Source organism: Hyla sarda, chromosome 3 (genome assembly GCF_029499605.1).
Source record: "Hyla sarda isolate aHylSar1 chromosome 3, aHylSar1.hap1, whole genome shotgun sequence".
NCBI classification, from domain to species: Eukaryota; Metazoa; Chordata; class Amphibia; order Anura; family Hylidae; genus Hyla; species Hyla sarda.
This window is the reverse complement of record NC_079191.1, coordinates 253,884,295-253,906,097: the sequence shown is the minus strand read 5'-3', so window position 1 is coordinate 253,906,097 and position 21,803 is coordinate 253,884,295. Positions and strand designations below refer to the sequence as shown.

Sequence of the window (21,803 nt, the reverse complement as noted above, 5' to 3'; positions counted from 1 at the left end):
AAATGTCAACATGTCTTATGCTGCTCTTTTCACTATTTTAAATATCTGTTCTAATGGATCACAATGTTCTGTATTATACAATGGTTTTTCATAAAGTGTACTATTTTCAGGAATGATTTTAATGTAATGTAACCTAATATAATCATACTGTCTCCAATAATGAATTATGGCAGAATCATTGCAGAATATTCAATGTCTTGTGGCAATCTCAATGGTTTTGACTGACAACTGACAGCTCAAGTCAGCCTCAGTGTGCACAGTGACGGTCATAATCTGCTATGGAAATCTGCATTAAATCTGTTATATAAGGCACATGGTAATATAAGACATGTGCAATGGTTATGGGATCATGCTTGAAAATCATGCTTTGGGGGGAAATCCACTGGGAAATTAATTCTATACAAGTTTCCTTTGTCCATTATAATAATTTGGAAGCCTTGGAAAAAGGTATCATGGAAATAGAAAAAAATTCTCCCCAAACCTTGTAGTCATCCAAAAGGGTCAAGTATACACCTGACACCTGTATTGTCATTCTACTCTCAATAAAAGTTCTGTGAACCTGCCTCAAGATCTCATACTTATATGTTAATTCTAGGATTCTCCTAAATAATAGTCAGTTATATGGAAAGCAAGTCTGGGAAGCAGAAAAGCGCAAGCGTCTGAACCTGTGTTAAGATCTTATACATTTATACTTACAAATTCATGCAAGGACTGTGCTATACATTTGTAACGCTGCTGGTTGGCATCCACCGGTGTACCATGTGTCCTGGCTCATAGCAGCATCGTGCAACGTTTACTGTGTCCCTAAATTCCCTAATGGATGCCACTCCCTACATAAACGTCCCTCACCTGTTTCCTGATGCTTCATCAAGGTTGTATTCTGGTTGTTCATCCTGCTCTGCTAGGTCTTTGTAACCTGCCTGTCCTGAAGCCTGTCTGTCTGTCTGCTGATCCCTGCCATTTTTTGGATTTGACAATGCCTTATCATTTGGACTCTGTACCTGCTTGTAAATAAACACCTATATCAGCATTGCTGCATTTGACGCTTTTTATTGTCACTTTTGCCCCATTCTGCCTGCCTGGGCAGCTGCTCCTTGTGGCACAGTGTGTCCACACCCTTGGGGCGTTACAATATTAGCGAACTTCTCCTTTCTCTGGGAAACAGCAGGAAACCGCAAAATCTGAACCTGTGTTAAGAAAATATATTTATGTCTAGATTCTGCTAAATGATTGTCATACATATATTCTATTTGTGATATGCATATGTTCTATTTGTGAATGATATCTAGGGAATGCATCATAGTAGCTAGAAATGATATATTTTTCCATTATTTAGTGTATCATAGATAGTTAGACACTATATGGTTTAGTGTTTTTTAATGGAATATTTTTATGTAACTGCTATGGTAACTTATCATCAATAGCAATGTACTTAATTATATATATCTTATGTGTCAAATGACAGAGGGATGTATACCTATATATATGGCTAAGTGTATATATATATATAAGAAGTATACAAAGTAACTGGAGCCATAGCTGATCTTAGGGCATTCTACCTGAGAAGGTGGTGTGATGAGTTACTTTGCATACTTCTTACCCAGAAATCCCACAGAGTGCTAATGGCCTTTTTGAATCTCCGTTTTACACCGGAAGCGGTGTTCCTCTCCCTGAGGAAATTACTTGACCCCTTTTATATATATATATATATATATATATATATATATATGTATATATATATATATATGTATATATATATATTCCTCACATCTTGAATGGTGCAAGCCACCTCTTAGTACAGGTGAGTAGCCAGACCCCCATTTTGGAGATTCCAGGGGCGCCCCAGTGGTCAGACGCTTATCTCTTGTGGATAGGGAATAAGTGTAATTTCCAGGGACAACCCCTATAAGCAGGACATTACCGCAACACAATTATTTATTACTCATTAAATATTTAGTTGCCACAATCAAGGATGTAATATTAACCCCTTAAGGACCAGGCCATTTTACACCTTAGGACCAGAGCATTTTTTGAACATCTGACCACTGTAACTTTAAACATTAATAACTCTGGAATGCTTTTAGTTATCATTCTGATTCCGAGATTGTTTTTTCGTGACATATTCTACTTTAACATGGTGGTAAATTTTTGTCAATACTTGCATCCTTTCTTGGTGAAAAATCCCAAAATTTTATGAAAAAATAGAAAATTTTGCATTTTTCTAACTTTGAAGCTCTCTGCTTGTAAGGGAAATGGATATTCCAAATTTAAAAAAAATGTATTCACATTTCCAATATGTCTACTTTATGTTTGCATCATAAAATTGGCGTGTTTCAGAGGGCTTCAAAGTTCAGCAGCAATTTTCCAATTTTTCACAAAATTTTCAAACTCACTATTTTTCAGGGACCAGTTCAGGTTTGAAGTGGATTTGAAGGGTCTTCATCTTAGAAATACCCCACAAATTACCCCATTATAAAAACTGCACCCCCCAAAGTATTCAAAATGACATTCAGTCAGCGTTTTAACCCTTTAGGTGTTTCACAGGAATAGCAGCAAAGTGAAGGAGAAAATTCAAAATCTTCATTTTTTACACTCGCATGTTCTTGTAGACCCAATTTTTGAATTTTTACAAGGGGTAAAATGAGAAAATTTATACTTGTATTTGTAGCCCAATTTCTCTCGAGTAAGCACATACCTCATATGTCTATGTAAAGTGTTCGGCGGGCGCAGTAGAGGGCTCAGAAGCGAAGGAGCGACAAGGGGATTTTGGAAAGTACGTTTTTCTGAAATGGTTTTTGGGGGGCATTTCGCATTTAGGAAGCCCCTATGGGGCCAGAACAGCAAAAAAAAAGAACACATGGCATACCATTTTGGAAACTAGAACCCTTGAGGAACGTAACAAGGAATGAAGTGAGCCTTAATACCCCACAGGGGTTTCACGACTTTTGCATATGTAAAAAAAAAAAAAAATTCACTAAAATGTGTTTCCCCCCAAATTTCACATTTTGCTCGGGGGCCATGTCGCAAATTTCACATTTTTGCAAGGGTTAATAGCAGAAAATACCCCCCAAAATTTGTAACCCCATCTCTTCTGAGTATGGTGGTACCCCATAAGTTGACCTGAAGTGCACTACGGGCGAACTACAATGCTCAGAAGAGAAGGAGTCATATTTGGCTTTTTGAGAGCAAATTTTGCTCGGGGGGCATGTCGCATTTAGGAAGCCCCTATGGTGCCAGAACAGCAAAAAAAAACCACATGGCATACCATTTTGGAAACTAGACCCCTTGAGGAACGTAACAAGGAATGAAGTGAGCCTTAATACCCCACAGGGGTTTCACGACTTTTGCATATGTAAAAAAAAAAATTTCCACTAAAATGTGTGTTTCCCCCCAAATTTCACATTTTAGCAAGGGTTAATAGCAGAAAATACCCCCCAAAATTTGTAACCCCATCTCTTCTGAGTATGGAAGTACCCTATAAGTGGACGTCAAATGCACTACGGGAGCGCTACAATGCTCAGAAGAGAAGGAGTCACATTTGCAAATTTTGCTGAAATGGGGGGGACATGTCGCATTTAGGAAGCCCCTATGGTGCCAGGACAGCAAAAAAAAAAAAAAAAACATGGCATACTATTTTGGAAACTGCACCCCTCAAGGAACATAACAAGGGGTACAAAGAGCCTTAACACCCCACAGGTGTTTGATAAATATTCATGAAGTGGGATGTGAAAATGAAAAATTTGATTTTTTTTTACACTAAAATGCTGGGGTTACCCCAAATTTTTCATTTTCACAAGTGGTAAAAGGAGAAAATGTCATTGTAAATGTGTAAATACATTTCTTTGGAGTAAGTACATACCTCAAGTCTGGGCGTAAACAGCGTGCACACCGGTCTCAGAGGTGCCGGAGATCAGTCAGGGTCCTTGAGCTTTGGCTTTCTCCTATGGAGCCAGAACAGTGGGACCCCCCCCCCCCCCTCAAGGGGCATTACATGGGGTAAATAATTGGGGTACACTAAGTAACAAAAATGGGGTACAGTGGGACATAAAATTATAAAACAGATTATGTTCCCAGAATGATGACCCAGAGCATAGCCAAAAAAAAAAATATGCCCGCCCCAAACCCTAAGCTCTGAATCATCATTCTAGAATGTGATATGTGTGGCCGTCCCTAACTTGTTGCCTCAAATGCGCACCCCGCTCAGGTGGAGAGAGAGCGCTGCGCATTTGAGGCAACATAAAAAGTCCCCGATGATAGTGACTCAGTGACCCATGACCCATTTTTTATTAAAAAAATACCCCCAGAGGTCTTATTAGTTTTTTGTTTTTGTTTTTTTGGATTAAATATTTTTTTGGGCAATTTAGTGGTTTTATGGGGTTAAAACTTGGAATGTACTCTGGACTTGGTACATTTGGGTCAAATTGTGGAAAATTAAAATTAAGAGGGAAAATTTAGAACTACATGGAAGTGTGATACTCCCTGAAGTGTCACATTGAGTGGTGGTGTTCTTCCGAATCCCCCTCTTGTAACACACTCTGCATCTTTTCTGGGCTCGTCCCTTTTTTCCAGTGTGGGGGACCTCACCTGGAAAGTGTTGGCCTGGGACCATCCTGGCACCTATTACTTCAGTTCCTTGGGAAGTCCAGCCTGCTCTTTCCCGGTCGCCAAAGATCAGGACCTTTAGGACTTCTTCTTGGAACTGGAGGAATGTCCCTGTGTTGCCAGCGTACTGGGACAGTACAAAAGAGTTGTACATGGCAACCTGTACCATGTAGACCGCAACTTTCTTGTACCATACCCGTGTTTTCCGCATGGCGTTATATGGCTTGAGGACTTGATCAGAAAGATCAACTCCCCCCATATACCGATTGTAGTCCAGAATACAATCGGGCTTGAGGACCGGTGTTGTGGTACCTCGCACAGGGACAGGTGAGCTGCCGTTGCCATGAATAGTGGTCAGCATAAGGACATCCCTCTTATCCTTATACTTGACCAGCAACAGGTTTTCATGGGCAAGGGCACGGGACTCACCCTTGGGAATAGGTGTCTTAACAAAATTTAGAGGGAGGCCTCTCTGGTTTTTCCGCACGGTCCCACAAGCGGACGTGGATCTGGCGGCAAGGGATGTGAAGAGAGGGATGCTGGTATAAAAGTTGTCCACGTACACGTGGTAACCCTTATCCAGCAATGGGTGCACAAGCTCCCAAACGAGCTTGTGGGGGAACAATCTGGAGGTTCAATACGGGAATCTCGTCCCTCATACACTCTAAACTTGAGAGTGTACCCGGAGGTACTCTCACAAAGTTTATAGAGCTTCACGCCGTACCGCACCCGCTTCAAGGGAATATACTGGGGGAAGATGAGTCTCCCCTTAATACTGATAAGAGACTCATCAACCGAGAGCTCCCTGAGGGGTACATAGGCCTCCAAAAATTTGTCCCCTAAGTGATCGATGACCGGCCTCCCTTTGTAAAGCCGGTCATAGGCGGGATCACCTCAGGGTGGACATGCCGCATTATCTGCATTATGCAGGCATTTCCAAATGGCCTCGAACCGCCTCCGTGTCATGACCATACTGTAAAGCGGGGTCTGGTAGAGGATGTCCCCGCTCCAGTACTGTCTAACACTTGGTTTTTTGACTAGGCCCATATGCAGCAAGAGGCCCCAAAATGTCCTCATTTCTGCTGCATCAATGGCGCACCATTCATTGGACCTGGCCAAAAAAGAATCAGGGTGGTGGGCAATGAACTGCCTGGCATACAGATTCGTCTGCTCCACCATGTGATTGACAAAACTGTCACTGAAAAAATAACTGAAATAGTCAATTTTGGTGAATCCAGAATTGTCAATCCGGATTCTGGAGTCGCCAACAAACTCCTGAACCCGTGGCTGATAACCCTCTGGGGTCTCCAGACAGGTTCACCGGAAGGGGGCTCCGGTAAACCTGTCTGGTGGTCGGACTCCTAGTACGAGCGGCATCACCTCTCGCACTAGTGCCGGCCACTGGGCCACTATCATGGGGGGTGCATGGCCTTGCCTGGCGGCGTCTCCGCCGCCATGCAGGGGGCTCATCATCAGTACTAGATGATGAGGAGGACGATGAAGAACACAGAAATGTTGGATCTTCATCGTCCTCACTGACAGATTCGGAGTCGGAGGCAAGAAAAGCGTATGCCTCCGCTACCGAAAATGCCCGGTGAGCCATCGCCTTTTTTCTACGGTGGCGGGGGGGCGATGGCGGGGGGGGAGGGTAGTGTGTGTGTGGGGGTTTATGTACTGTGTGTGTGCTTGGTATATACTATATATAACGGTGTGTGATTAGAAATCACACACCGTTATATGGTGGGGAAAAAATGCTGTAGCCCCCCAAAAAAATGGGGGGGGGGGTTAATGCAGCGCCCTGAACCCCTAATAGGGCCCGGGTCACACTGAAAAACTGCAGAAGACCCTTGGAGACCTATTAGGGGGTCAGGGGGGGGAATTTTTTTTTTTACTTTTTTTAACTATTTTTTACTATTTACCCTACCTTTCCCTGGGCTGTATGCTTTCCCTGATCTATGGGGGGCTTCTTTTCTTCTCTGGGGGCTCCGATCTCGGCAGAGGGGGGGTCCCGGTCTTCCTCCAGCAGCTCTGACCGCTGACTGAACTCAGCCAGCGGCGGGAGCTGTGGGAAGATGCTGTTAACCCCTCCCTTGCCGGCTGCTATTGGCTGGACGATCGTCCAGCCAATAGCAGCGATCCTGGGGGGGTGGCGAAATCGCCACCTCCCCATAGATACAGTGGGTGATAGGGGGTGTATCATACACCCCCGATCACCTTGTATCTCCGGGTCAGCGGGTCGCACGTGACCCGCATCGCCGGAATAGCCGCAAATCGCATGTGTGAATTCACATGCGATTTGCGGCGATCGCCGACATGGGGGGTCTAATGACCCCCTGAGCATTTGCACGGGATGCCTGCTGAATGATTTCAGCAGGCATCCCGGTCCGATCCCCGCCCGGCGCACGGCGGGGACCAGAACTGCCCATGACGTAAATGTACATCCTTGGTCCTTAAGACCCAGGGTGTCTGGACGTACCGTTACGTCATGGGTCCTGTAGGGGTTAAGCATGGGACCTCTTTGCAAAGCTTAGAATGGGACATTTCACCAAAACTACTGTCAACAACAAATGTTTTCTGTCATAAGATAATTATAATGACTTAAGTCTCTATCCCTTATGGCCTCCCAACAATCTTCACTCCAATAACTTTTGTCACCTTTATATATCACCTACATTGATCAGTAGTTGCACCTCACTACTCTTTAGAAACAAGCATAATTTTTATCTAATGGGCATTGTAGCAGCAACTGTAATTGCTATCATGGCAGCTTTACCTATGTAAGCTCCTACATTCTAAATGATTGCACAACATTAAAGTATTACTGTCATAATTATCAACTTTTCACATGTTGCAAAGACATGTCAAAAGTTAAGATCAGTCAGAGTCTCAGTGTTTCCCATCTTAATAGCCAGGTGAAGCTTGTGGCACCTCGCTTCACTCCCTGGCTTGCTGCCCAATCACACTGATGCACTTCATTTTAGTATATGGAAGGCATCAGTCAGATCGAAAGGGGTTTCAGCTTTAAGACCCCAACTAATCTTAGCTTAAGGCATGGCTGTGCAACGTGTCAACCAAAATAAGAAAAAATTTGGATAAAAGAAAACAGTACAGGTTAGAGTACAAGCAAACTGTACCTTTCCTGAAGATGATAGTGGTTGCCAAACTTGTATAATTGCTTATCAATTTTTTTGCCAAGTGTCAAGGAAATGGAGTCAAGTTACTCAAAGGACACAGCCCAACACATTTTCTCATTCGAACTCACTTCCAAGATTCCTGAGTCCTGAAAATAAGTTAAAGGACATATATAGTGTAAAATAACTTATCCCCTATCCGAAGGGGGGTCTGAGCGCTGGGGCCCCCCGCGCTCTTCGGTACGGGGCCGCGGCAATATACAGGAAAGGGGGCGTTTCATCCCCGCATGACGCGGCGGCCGACACACTCCCTCCATGAATCCCATAGAGATACATGGAGGGGGAGTGTCTGCCGTGGCTTTCTGCTGGGGACGAAACTTCACTTCCGGCAGACTGCCGCGGCCCCGTCCAGGAGATCCCGGGAAGCCTTAGCGCTCGGACCCCCCGCGATCTATAACTTATCCCCTATCCTTTGGATAGGGGATAAGTTATTTTGCGCTGGAGTACTCCTTTAAGGAAACAATGGGAGGTGGGGGTGAGTGAGGGAGCATGCCAGGCTATGGCACTTGAAAACCTTGCCACCAGCTTCTTGACACTTGGCTGAAAACTATAAAGGCAGTTATATAAGTTTGGAAACCACCATACGATCCAGGAAAGGTTTACTTTGTTTTTATACCCCAACATCTATCCAACAGTGTCTGCAGCTCTTTTTATAACCGTAGGTATGTTTGGACCCAATAAGGATGCTGGAGCATGCCCAATATTTATTACGTAAGCTGTTATGAGGTTGAAATTGAATCAAAGAATTCTAATGTTATAGATGTGTTTATCTGAAACAATAGGTCAACTATAGAGGGAACAATTGTAACACTATTGCATAAACCAATATGACTTTCTCAGCGTGATTCAACGCTGTCACAAAGGCCTACCTAATAATGTAGCCAAATTTTGGCCTTTAGGCTGTTGGTGTACAGCATATTGTTTTTTTGCTTTTTTTTAAAGATGGAATTTATGGATGGATTTAGAAAAAAAAAAGGAAATGATCTCTATTAGTGTTTTACACCCTGAACGCAGATGGACTTAACTATAAGAGCAACATCTTTCCTTTAACCTTCTCCACCCCCCCCCCCTTAAAAAAATGGACACAAAATTGGCATCCAAAAATGTGTGTCTGTTCACTACATGTTGCATGCTGTTATGAATTCTTTGGCCAGTGTTTATTGCCCTTCTGTTAAGTGTTATCCAATCACTATAACAGTAGGCCACCTAATTTATGCCCATCCCGTAGGTTACAATTCTCTGAACTATTTCCAATACGTGCTTACTTACAAAAATATATGTTTATATTTATCATTTTTTCATTTCCTCGAAGACAAGGAAATTTGCCACAATGCCTTGTGTACCAGAAAGCACCATTTACTTACCAGAACGTTTGGGCGAGCAAAACCAACTATTGACATGGAATCAACGTAAACACATACCCAAGATTTACTGCACAGACAACATTCCTTCAAAGCACAAGAGAAATGTGATGGGTGTCACAAAGTAATATATAACTAGGCTTATACTACATAAATGGAAATCTTGGTGCATTATTATACACATAGCATAGAAACTGACTTTCATGTACCGGCAACAAAAATCTGTATCTGTTGGTTATTATGTAACAATGAGAACAATGCATGTTGCATGTAAATGAGATGCAAGAATCAATTGTAAGGATAAAGACATGGATCTATTCAGACAATACAACATGGCTCTTTCAGCTGTTTTTCCACTTTTGTTGCAGCTTTGCATTTGAACCTATATATATATATATATATATATATATATATATATATATATATATATAGACAGTAGAGAAAAAGCATTCCTGTAATGTGCCACAGGCTTTCCGTCACTAAAGAGAATAAACATGTCCAAAGCTCAAACATGGCCTATACTTCTACGTGTTATTTAAATACAAAATGCCAAGTTTATTGAGTACACAATCCAGTATTCGATATTCTTAAACCTAGAAAAAGGACACGTTTCTAGCAGAAACGTAGTTTGATGACTACAAGACAAGCTGAATATACAATAACCTATCTATTATGGGATAAAAAAATATATTCAAAGCTTGTATAATGCATTTAACCCTATTTGCTCCATCTAGTTGCATTCAAACTTTTTAGCATGCCAAATTTACCTGCTCTGGTCCCAGTTAGCAGCGAATAATACCAGTATCTTCCTGCCAAAGTGGTCAAGATTCGAGAGTACTCCTGGGAATCCATCCTTGAGCCCTTGCTTGATTCCTGGATCAGTGGCCTTGAAGTTCTTGAACATATCCAGGTTTTGTTGTCGGTACTCAAAGTATTGGGCCAACAAGCGAAAAGCCTCAAAGTGGTTAAATTTCCTGGCCCTCAAAAACCTCAAGATGAAGGCATCATCTGTCCTGAGGAAACCAATATCTGGTCGAGTAATAACCATGTCTCTTACCTCCTGGATATCCTGGTGCAAGGTATCTGGGTTCTCATTCAGCTCCAAACGAGCTTTCTCCAGTGTCTCAGGAGACAGGCCAGCCTGTAAGTGAGTCATATTGACTAGGCAAGACTGTTCACCTTACCTTCCTGAGAGGCCCTGCCTGCAAGTTGTGCCCAGCAAAGCTGCAGTACACCAGATAGATATGAAGAATACTACACAAGGTAAAACCACTGGAAAGGAATCCTCTACAGGTCTACAAAATCACTGAATCCCTTGTTTTTCACAGCATAAAAAAAATGAAGCAATATCAAATATAAGCCCTTGTTGCTTTATCTTCCAGGCTCAAGGATAACAATTGAACAGATGAGGGGAGCGCCCCCAGGCGGCAGGAGGCAGCACTAATATTCAGAAGCATTGAGAATCCTCAGCATTTTAGCCATGATACTTAAGTATATATATATCCCAAGCCAGTAGCATCTCCTTTTCCTGATGAAATCTCCTTAAATGTGTGCATGCAGAAATCCAGTTTGCTCTGTTAGCTCAGGGGTCTTCTCAGCTGTGCCTGTTCAATGGTTTCCTAAAGCCCATCCTGTACCAATAGATAGCTGAATACATCTCATCCTAGGAAGAATGCGGCAGCATGCAGTACCTGAGAGCAGCCCAATCCAGCAGCAGAACCATTCAGCCTTACAGAGCAGGGAAACATCAAGGAGGAGGAGGCTGGAGACCCTCTACATGTGGCTCACTGCAGCTGATCCCCTAGCTATGATCTCCTGGCTGTGATCCCCTAGCTGTGATCCCCTAGCTGTGATGACAGTCTCTTCCCAGGCAATAAGGTTCTGGAAAAGGGATGGTCCAGTGGCTCCACTTCCTCCTATTTGTCACACCACCATAGATCATATGATGCCTGCTCCTGAGAATCCAGCTCCATCACTAGAGTGGTCAGCCTGCCTTCATAGCTGGCTCCCAGCTGCTGTGTGCTGGATGGCAATAAGATGAGAGGTTGCCCGTCTGTTTTGTGCATTCAATCACTTGTGGTCCTGCTGCTGCTGCTGGAGGGAGGGTGACGTCAGCCTTGGCCCAGCCAGTACTATGCAGCTAGTAGCTGGGACTCAGCAGTATGCAGCATCCTCCCTGCTCTTATCTCCCCCCAACATGCCACTCACATTCTTTGTTAGAGATCTCTATTTCATTCTGCACCTGCTGTTTTTTCCTTTGTGGTCCCACTCACTGCACAACCCCTCCCTGCACTGTTTCAAGCCCACCATTAGGTCGTTACATGTATAAGGAACAACACTTGCCAATTTCCCTAGTTTCAAACACTGTGATCTTTGTTGTTTCAATATTTACAAACATTGTGTGTTTATAAACATTGTGTGTTTGCAAAATACACATAGCAAAAAATTAAGATCTGACTTTGCATTTAACTCTTTGGGGCTGTATTGTTTGTGCCAGTAATAGCTCACTGAGTTTAGGAGGTGTCCATTCTCTTGACATGTCTGCTTTTTATATCCCATAATAAACAATTGTGGTGCATATTATTGTCCTGTAACTCCAGGTTGTGCTGCTACTTACATTATTTTTTCTGAAAATATATGAATAAAATGACAAGTGGGTTTTACCATTTTGTTCGTCAAAGGATGATTTCCCAACACTGTAACCTACAACCCAACTATTCAAATATTTCCTTAAAGCATACCCGTCAGATCCAACACATTTTTTTAAATAATATTTATCGTTTAGTACCTAATCCTGACCATGTACATCTAATGTTTATGTGTCTAGCACCTTTATTTATTTATTTTATTACACTTTTAATTTAGCTCACTAGCCTGAATTCCTCTCAAAGGGAGGGGCATGGCCTCACTGTGCAGGTCTCCGCCCCCTCGCTCAGTATGCTGTCTGCTCACATCTCCCCTAGCATTAGCAAAACTACAACTCCCAGCTTGTCCTCACTGACAGTAGCGCGACACAAGCTGACAGTGGGAGAATTTTTCCTCCAGCTGTGAGCCCAGCGCTCACAGCTGTCAATCAAGGAAGTGTGTCCATGACATAGGTGATGATGCATGGACATAGCAGAACTAGTATGTGTCCAAGCAGATGGGGAAAGGGGAGGGGCCGTTGTTCCTTTTCTAATTAAAGCAATTGCAAAACCTATTGGTTTTGCATGCTTTACAACATATCAAAAGTTTTTGTATCTGACAGTGCCCATTTAATAATTTATCACAGTGTTTTATTGAAATCTCAGTTAAAACACTACCCCAATCAAGGTCATACAAATAGATCTTCAAGTCGGTAATGCATAGTTGTACATTACTCATGTCACTTACTCGTGTCCATACAACATCCGATACCTATCATGTCCATGTTATGCAAGGTAAAATCACGAACTTCCAAATAATGTTTGGTACTCTTTGTCAGTATGTTTCAACTAGGGCCACCATCAGGAATTTCTAAATGGGCACTGTCAGATACAATTACTTTTGATATGTTATAAAGCATGCAAAACTAATATGTTTTGCAATTGCTTTCATCAGAAAATTTTCAGTATTTCATACTGAAAAAGGCAACTGAAAAAGTGGCCACTAGGTGTCCCCCTGCCTCCTGGGACACATACCAGTACGGCAGTGTCCAGTGGTGATAGACACTTTATGGTCACCATGAGTGATTGACAGGGCTGCAGGCAGGTCCAAAACTGCTCTGCTTGCTCTGGGCAGAGTGAGGGAGGGGGTGGAGTCATCACAGTGAGAAGAAAAGAGGGACACGCCCAATGCCTCTGCATGGACAGAAACATCACTGAGCAATGATGGCAAGTAAATAAAGGTCATTCTGAGAGAAATGTAGGTCGTATACACATGCAAATTAGATGTACATGATCAGGATGAGGTATTGAGCAACATATAACAGTTTTTTTTGTGGGGGAGGGATCTGACAGGTATGCTTTAAGCCCCATACAGCCAGTTCTTTTTCCCCTCACCACACACACACACATACTTTCTACTAGTTCTTATAGCTGGGACTCCCTGTGATCTTCTTTCCGGCACTCTGCTCTCTGCATGAATGTAGTGTGTTGAACAGAGCACAAAGTTGTGACTGACATCCCCCCTCCATGCATCTCTATGGGAGAGCCGGAGATACCAGAACACTGTATCTCTGTTTCTCACATAGTGATAAATGGAGGGGGTGTGTCAGCCACCACTTCGTGCTCTAGTCAACACACTACATTTATGAAGAGAACGAGAAACCATACGGAGGTTTGCGGGGTCCCAGTAATTGGAGCCCCCACGACCTGACACATCCCATATATAAGTTTATTGCTGACTCACCTGGAGCGGTTGTGCTAATTCTCACACAACAGGCTGCAAGTCGTGAAAAATTAGAATTCCAACTCCACACTTTACCACCACGGAGGATAAAGGAGCGCTGCCCTCAACTTTATAGATGGGATTTATTAAATAAAAAAGGTACAACGTGTTTCAAAGCTGAACCGGCTTCTTTCTCAAGTACCAGGTAAGGTCGGCTTCAGAATGCGTTGTGCGTTTTTTTATTTAATAAATCCATCTGTGCTGGTGAAGTGTGGAGTTGGAATTACCACAACAGAGTAAACTCTTTTGGCAGGGCCCTAATGTACAGTTATTGAGAAATACAAAAGAGTAGAAGTACATGGGTTCACAGAGGGAGCCTGCTTCCCCTCTCTAACATATAGGATCTTGTGGTCACTATTCATGCCATCTGAGGGGTTAAACATCATATATCCAGACCTTTCATAGTTGACAACTGGGGGCTAGTTACTTCTATGCCTCCACCATGTATATTTCAAGTGAAAGTGTCACCCTGGCTGCCTTGAAATAAAATAATAAAGAGGACTCACCTGCCGCTGCTTCCCAGTGTCCCGGTATCTTGCTCTGTTCGTCAGCCACCTCCTCCTTCTTGTCCAGCATGCACTAATTCTCCCATTACTATCGCCCGTCACAAAATAATGGCCGTTATTAATAATGGGCAATAACGGATTAGAAAAATCCCATAGGCAATAATGGGATTTTCCAATGGCTATGAGCGATTTTGTACCGGACGTATAACTGTTGATTTCCAGGCTTTTTACAACGGGCGTTCATAACGGAAGTAATTATATAGTGTGAAAGCAGCCTAAGATGTGATCTGTAGGTCTTAATCTGAACCATTTTTTTTTTTTTTGCATAAATCAGATTACACAGTTAAGTGTGCAGGAGTATTAACATTATATTTAGCAGTTTCTACAATAGAACACACACAGCAATACCAAATATGATAACCACTTGGCACAGTGCAATTACATGGCACATTATACAGTCAGTAAGTGTGTGCACATACACACTTACTACAGTCAGACACACACACACATGTACGCTAAGTAAGATCAGACACACACATCAGAATAAGTCCCTGGATCAATGTTCTATCCCCATAAATCTAGTATACATTGTGATATTATATTTTTCAAGAAAAACATCCAGAACCCATTTAAACTGGTTTAACCCCTTAATGACACAGCATGTTTCTACTGCTGCAGAGGCCAGTGGTAGAGTACTTTACACAACTCTATCCAGTGCTTAGTATTGTGGTTAGTGATGTAAAGTTGGCATGCAGCTGAAAACTCATGTCATGAAGCTGCCAGCATACATGTTTTTGTGCAGACTCTAATGTTAGATGAGGTTTGGAATCAGCATAGCGTTGGCGGATTTTATTCATTGCATCATAGCACTTGGTGACCTTGGTCTGTACTTTACATGGTGAGATGCTGTGGTTTCTACAGCAAATGCTTCAAAAATACCATGCAGAGTTGATCGTGAAAAATCTAAAAGGGAATACATTTTATAAACTGACATGTTGCAGCGGTGGCATCTTTTTACTGTATTACGCTGGAATTCAGAACAGGTTATTCTTCCACAATTGTATAAAGGCAGACTGCATTGGTAGGTGCTGGGTTTCATACACCTGTGGCAATGGGACTGAATGAAATATCTAAGTTCAATGATGGCTAGGTGTGTTTCAAAACACTTTTTTATATTATGTATTTGGTCTCGCATTGAGGAGGAATGAGGAATGGAGTATTCAGGCTCTCTGTTCTAATAAACCCTATGTGCAGGTGGCAAATATTCTTAAAGGGGTTATCCAGAAATAGAAACACAGAGCTCATTTCTTTCAAAAACTGCTCCCTTCTGTCTCCAGGTTGGTTGTGGTTCGGCAGCTTAGTTCCATTGAGGTGAATGGAGCCAAGTTGTAATACCACATCCAACCTGGAGACAGATGGGGAGCGGTTTTTGAAAGAAATTAGCTCTGTTTTTCTATTGCTTGATAACCTTTAATGGCTAAGACAGTGTTTTCCAACCAGTGTGCCTCCATCTGTTGTATGCACACATGTTAATGCCCTCTATAGGAGTGTATCTATAGGCAGGGCTAAAACAAAAATAAGCCACCACTGCATATTTACTAATCATTTTATTTGGATTTTCGCATTGTTTCTGATGTGAGTTGATATATTTATATATCTTGCATAACAGTAATTTGCAGTAAAACAGCAACAGAACGAGTTGTAGGATTTATGTTAACATAACTGTAAGGGAATTCTGTGGGAGTATTCAGCACTGACTTTCCACTGCAGTAGAGTCCCATTGATTTCATAGAGTCACATTGATTGATTCTGCTGCACTGTTCACACTGTGAAATTTCCATGGCAGATGTTTCTGCTGCAGAAATTCTGATTTTGGCGTCCACAAAAATAGCCTTGCCTACCCGTTTTGTGGATTTCGCTCGGCAATATGTGGTAAGCTTGGGGGGTGCAGAGTGAATAGGGTGTAGCTGTGCAGTGACGAAAGGGTGTAGCATTAACCCTTAACTGTCATGACACCAGGGTGCGGGTTCCTCTGCATATATATATATATATATATATATATCCTACCGCCACCCGTCCCAGGAACAATAGGGAGGAATAAAGGATTGTCCACAACCGGAATTGTAGTAAACTGGAAATAACTTTACTGCAGATTTTATGCAGGATGAAATCAGCAGTCTATACAGAGGACCGGTACTTAGGCTCCTCAGAGGTTGGCTGGGACTTTGTAGGGAATAAGCTTTGATGCTTGCTTTACTCTGTTCCACTGAATTTAGGGGTTTGATTTAGGTTCAGTAGTCACGTAGAATTAGCTGAATTGGAGTTAGGTAGACTCATGGTTATCAAGAAGTTGAAGAGTTAGGCTTCAGGCCTAATTAGTCTTGTAGATTTGTACTCTGCTCGCTGTCATATCCTGGGGGAAAGAGAGAAAAGAGAGCGATGATTGGGTAACAACACCCTTATATCTGAAGGGGCAGGCTAAAAGCTTATTGGTTCCCCAAACCTGTCAGTCCTATCACAAAGGATTGTGATACATCACATGACTAAATCACATGACCTGAAAGGTCCTTAACTTTAGCATAACACATTTACTATAGATCACATGACCTAAGGTCCTGTAATTTATGTAGAAATACGTCACACTCAAATTGGTCATGGGTGCAGGAGTAGGAATCCCAATCCTTAAATAATTATGTAGATAAAACTAAGTTGAATTGAATCAAGGTAGCTTTATTTGCAATCCCAAACAAGATTTTCTGACGTTTCGGTCCACACTGGACCTTCATCAGATCTAAGAAATCACATGAACATAAATGAAAATCAGAACAAAAATGTCTAATAACGTAAAAATAAAGGAAAATTCATAAGGACTGATGGAAAATATAAGGACCACTCAGTATAAAAAATAAAGGAAGAAATACTGTCTCCAGATAATCATAAATCAAGTGTATATATGGAAAAATGATGTATATGTATATAAAATCAAAATGAATTATAAACCTAGGTCTCATAAATAAAAGTGGGTGTAAAACCACATTACAGCCTAAATGTCATTAAATCTTGTTTGGGATTGCAAATAAAGCTACCTTGATTCAATTCAACAGTGGTGTACGAAGTTTTATCTATATAACTAAGGTCCTGTAAGTAACCTTAAAGTATTAAATATATTAAATATATACAATAAATTACATTTTGATGAGGTGACTAAGGGTTATCCCACTAAGAGAATCCTAACAGCACGAAGGAACTCTGACTATAGGGACTTACGACACAAGGTACAGGACTATGTCCGATACCGGGACACCACAAATGCATTGCAGTCTATGAGACAATGCTTATTTTTATTTATTTTTTAGCACTCCTAGCGCCCACCAGCTCCGGCAAATATGCAGAATGTCCACACATGTTTTCTGCACCATGTGAACATGACCTTACATGTCCAAGATCCTGCATATAGGCTCTGCAGAGGAGGAAGAATATGAGCATTGTATGAATATAGAGTATCTGGTGTGTGTGCAGTGTGTGTGGTAAATTTGTGAGGATCTGAATTTACAGCTTTTTGGCTAATAGTCCAAGATCTGAATTCATTTTGCAATTTGGTGTCTGAAAAAATGTAAGGGTTTGATCTGGATTCTGGGGTCCAGTTAAATTTAGAGCCTGGTCAGGTGTAAATTTATTAATGGGTCTGGTCTGGAGTATGAATGAATTGTTTTCCCAAGGGTCTAATCATACTATGGGATTCTGTTGGATGTCTCCCAAACCCTCATCCTGAATTTTCGAAATATGTTGCTAATGCGTGTTTACTACCATTCTCCCAGCATACAATGTTCATTTGTCAGATCATGGTAGGATTTGTAATTTCACTGATGATGTCTTATTTACTGTGACTTGGCTGCAAAGTATGGCAGGAAGACATTGTCATGGCGGTGAGGGCCTGATCACAATCACAAAGACATCACTTGTAAGTCACTGAATGTTAAAATGTATCAGATTCATCAGATCAGAACTGGATTCCCTGTATGATCTAAAGCCAGATGATAAATGGTACAATTTTTAATAACAACAACAACCCCAACATAGCCATACAATTGTCCAGACCATGAGTATAATATATCATCATAGGAACTAGGGGAGTTATATGGCAGGTGACTTATGATTTATATGTGGATCCTGGATCCTAAGTGGAAAACGGAGCACTCACCCGGTACGTGTCCTCAAAGGTTAGGTTAGTCTAGGCTAGTCCCCTAGCAGGGTCTTCGGCAGGGAGGCGGTGGATGGAACGGGGGGAGCTCAGACGCCGGCCATGGTCCGTATGGTGCCAATGGGCGCTTCATCAGGCCGTACACTCGTCATCACTCTACTCCACGTTTTAAAGGGATATTCCAGGCAAAACCTTTTTTTATATATATCAACTGGCTCCGGAAAGTTAAACAGATTTGTAAATTACTTCTATTAAAAAATCTTAATCCTTCCAATAGTTATTAGCTTCTGAACTTTTCTGTCTACCTGCTCAATGATGATGTCACATCCCGGGAGCTGTGCATGATGGGAGAATATCCCCATAGGAACTGCACAGCTCCCGGGATGTGAGTCATCAGACAGCAGTTAGACAGAAAACAAGAACTCAACTTCAGAAGCTACTAACTATTGGAAGGATTAAGATTTTTTAATAGAAGTAATTTACAGATCTGTTTAACTTTCCGGAGCCAGTTGATATATAAAAAAAAAGTTTTGGCCTGGAATACCCCTTTAACTCTTGCTGTGAAAAGAAACAAGTGAACAGAAAACTTTCTTCCAGGTGAGTGTTAACTCATAATGTGCCAGTGAAATGAGTTAAAAACAAGAAAAGGAGAAACGATCATGTGAATAGGATTCAAGGGGGTAGAATAATCTTACAATAAGGCTCCAAGCTCATTTTTATCATTGAGCCCTATGGGGCTGGTCGCATCTACTCTTAGAATCCACCTGGATTCTATTTAATTCCTTATCGTAATCTTTTTTCCACCATACTACTACAGAGCCGCCTTTATCGGCCTTAGATATTGTATTGTCTTCCTGCATAGGAGAAATCCCATCCCCTTCGTCCCATAATTCCATTAGGTTTCGTACATGTGCGTAATCTTCTACATCCAGACCTTGTGCCATACAGAATCCGAAGCTAATAGAACAAATACTTGGTTAGAAAATGAAAATATGAAAGGAAACTATGCTTGCGGCTCATGTACATTTTGTGAATATGATATGAGAAAGAAGAATTTAATTTAGGGGGACATACTATTAAAGAGCACATAGAAAAGAGCACATGAGGTCATTTGCTACAGGAAAGGGTTCAGCAAGATTAATTCATCACATACAAAATTTTCATAAAAACTAATTTAAACAAATAAAGTTTGCGGCTCTGGAAAAAGTTGATGCAGCAATAAAAGGGAAGAATAAAGATGACACACTACTATTGAAAAAATACAGGTGGATTCACCGGCAAGAAAGTTTTCTGTTCACCTGTTTCACAGCGAGTTAAAAACGTGTAGTAGCGTGATGAAGAGTGCATGGCCTGATGAAGTGCCCATTGGCGCAATACGGACTGTGGTCAGCGTCTGAGCTGCCCCCGTTCCATCTACCGCCTCCCTGACAAGGGGACTAGCCTACCTTTGAGGACACGTACCGGGTGAGTGCTCCGTTTTCCACTTTCTTGGCATCCACATATTTGAAATATCTTTTGTTTCTGTGAAGCACCGATTAGGCTCCGAAATTGGGATATAGATGCTCCATCTCCATTCATTGTACAGATACTAACAAAGTTGCAATTATAGCAGTAGTACATTCAGTGCCATTTCATTTCTACTTCTTTTTCTGTTTCTGGTTGTTACTTTATAATTTATCTTTCGGCTTATCTTAGCTTTGTTTCTATATTTCTTTATTAGATTTGGGTGTTATACTGTGTTTATTTACTTTACTTATTTCTGGTACAATATCTATTAACTGTGCTTTGTTATTATTATGTACTTAATTTATGGGCTAGGTTCTTATATTGTAATTATTTACTGTGCTTAGTTCTGATACCATGACTTTGAACTCTGCATAGTACCATATATTTTTGTTGGTCTTGGTGCTTACTAGAAAAAGGATTATCCAGTTCCAGGCCATATTTAGGGTCCTGAGAACCCAAAATACGTTGGCAGTATGTATCCCACTGTATATGCTGTTTGCTGGATGACACTATAAAGAATTTTTATTTTACTATTCCTTGAGCTGGATTCCTTTTTTCCCATTTAATCTGTGTGGTCTGGAGACGTTGCTGGCCTGTTCTGTTAATTTTATTAATTATACCTTATACAATACTTTTACCATATTTAATTGTGCTAAATCCTTATATTATATTTTTTTTTGCTGAGTTTGGTTCATATACTGTACCGTATATACTCGAGTATAAGCCGAGTTTTTCAGCACGATTTTTCGTGCTGAAAACACCCCCCTCGGCTTATACTCGAGTGAACTCCCCCACCCGCAGTGGTCTTCAACCTGCGGACTTCCAGAGGTTTCAAAACTACATCTCCCAGCAAGCCCGGGCAGCCATCGGCTGTCCGGGCTTGCTGGGAGTTGTAGTTTTGAAACCTCCGGAGGTACGCAGGTTGAAGACCACTGCGGCCTTCAACATCATCCAGCCCCCTCTCACCCCCTTTAGTTCTGAATACCCACCTCCGCTCGGCGCTGGTCCGGTGCTGCAGGACTGTCCGGAGAGGAGGTGGTCCGGTGAGGAGGTGGTCCGGGCTGCTATCTTCACCGGGGAGGCCTCTTCTAAGCGCTTCGGGCCCGGCCTCAGAATAGTCACGTTGCCGTGACAACGACGCAGAGGTGCGTTCATTGCCAACGTACTTCTGCGTCATTGTCAAGGCAACGCCTCTATTCCGGGCCGGAAGCGCGGAGAAGAGGCGCCCCCGGTGAAGATAGCAGCCCGGACCACCTCCTCACCGGACCACCTCCTCTCCGGACAGCCCTGCAGGACCGGACCAGCGCCGAGCGGAGGTGAGTACTCAGAACTAAAGGGGGTGAGAGGGGGCTGGATGATGTTGAAGGCCGCAGTGGTCTTCAACCTGCGGACCTCCGGAGGTTTCAAAACTACAACTCCCAGCAAGCCCGGACAGTCGATGGCTGCCCGGGCTTGCTGGGAGTTGTAGTTTTGAAACCTCTGGAGGTCTGCAGGTTGAAGACCACTGAGGGCGAATGATGAGAAGAGGATGATGAAGGGGGGGGGGTGTGGGGATGATGAAGGGGGTGGGGATGATGAAGGGGGGATGTGGGATGATTACAAGGGGATGATGAAGGGGGGATGTGTGGGATGATGACAAGGGGATGATGAAGGGGGGGATGTGTGGGATGATAAGGGGATGATGAAGGGGGGATGTGTGGGATGATGACAGGCGGGGATGATGATGAGGATGTTAATGACGGGTCTGGATGATGACAGGGGGGGATGAGGTATTTCCCACCCTAGGCTTATACTCGAGTCAATAACTTTTTCCTGGGATTTTGGGTTGAAATTAGGGGTCTCGGCTTATACTCGGGTCGGCTTATACTCGAGTATATACGGTATTTTATTTTGACTGTCATTATGTTACCATATTTAATAACTTCCTTTCATTCTAGTACTGTATTTCTTTACTTTGCTTAGCCATGGTACCATATTTAGTATTATGATTAGTTTTAATATCATGTTAATACACTGAGCTTGAATCTTA

General features: G+C 42.3%; 1 protein-coding gene across 1 annotated transcript in view; it reads right to left on the bottom strand.

Annotated features, from left to right (window-relative positions):
* CLVS2 (clavesin 2) overlaps positions 1 to 11,307 on the bottom strand; it is a 51,482-nt gene extending 40,175 nt beyond the window's left edge. The window contains exon 1 of the mRNA XM_056566459.1: positions 9,922 to 11,307. Coding sequence (XP_056422434.1) covers positions 9,922 to 10,310 — 389 coding nt within the window. The 5' untranslated portion in view covers positions 10,311 to 11,307. The remainder of the gene's footprint in view (positions 1 to 9,921) is intronic.
* Between the last annotated feature and the right edge of the window lie 10,496 nt (positions 11,308 to 21,803).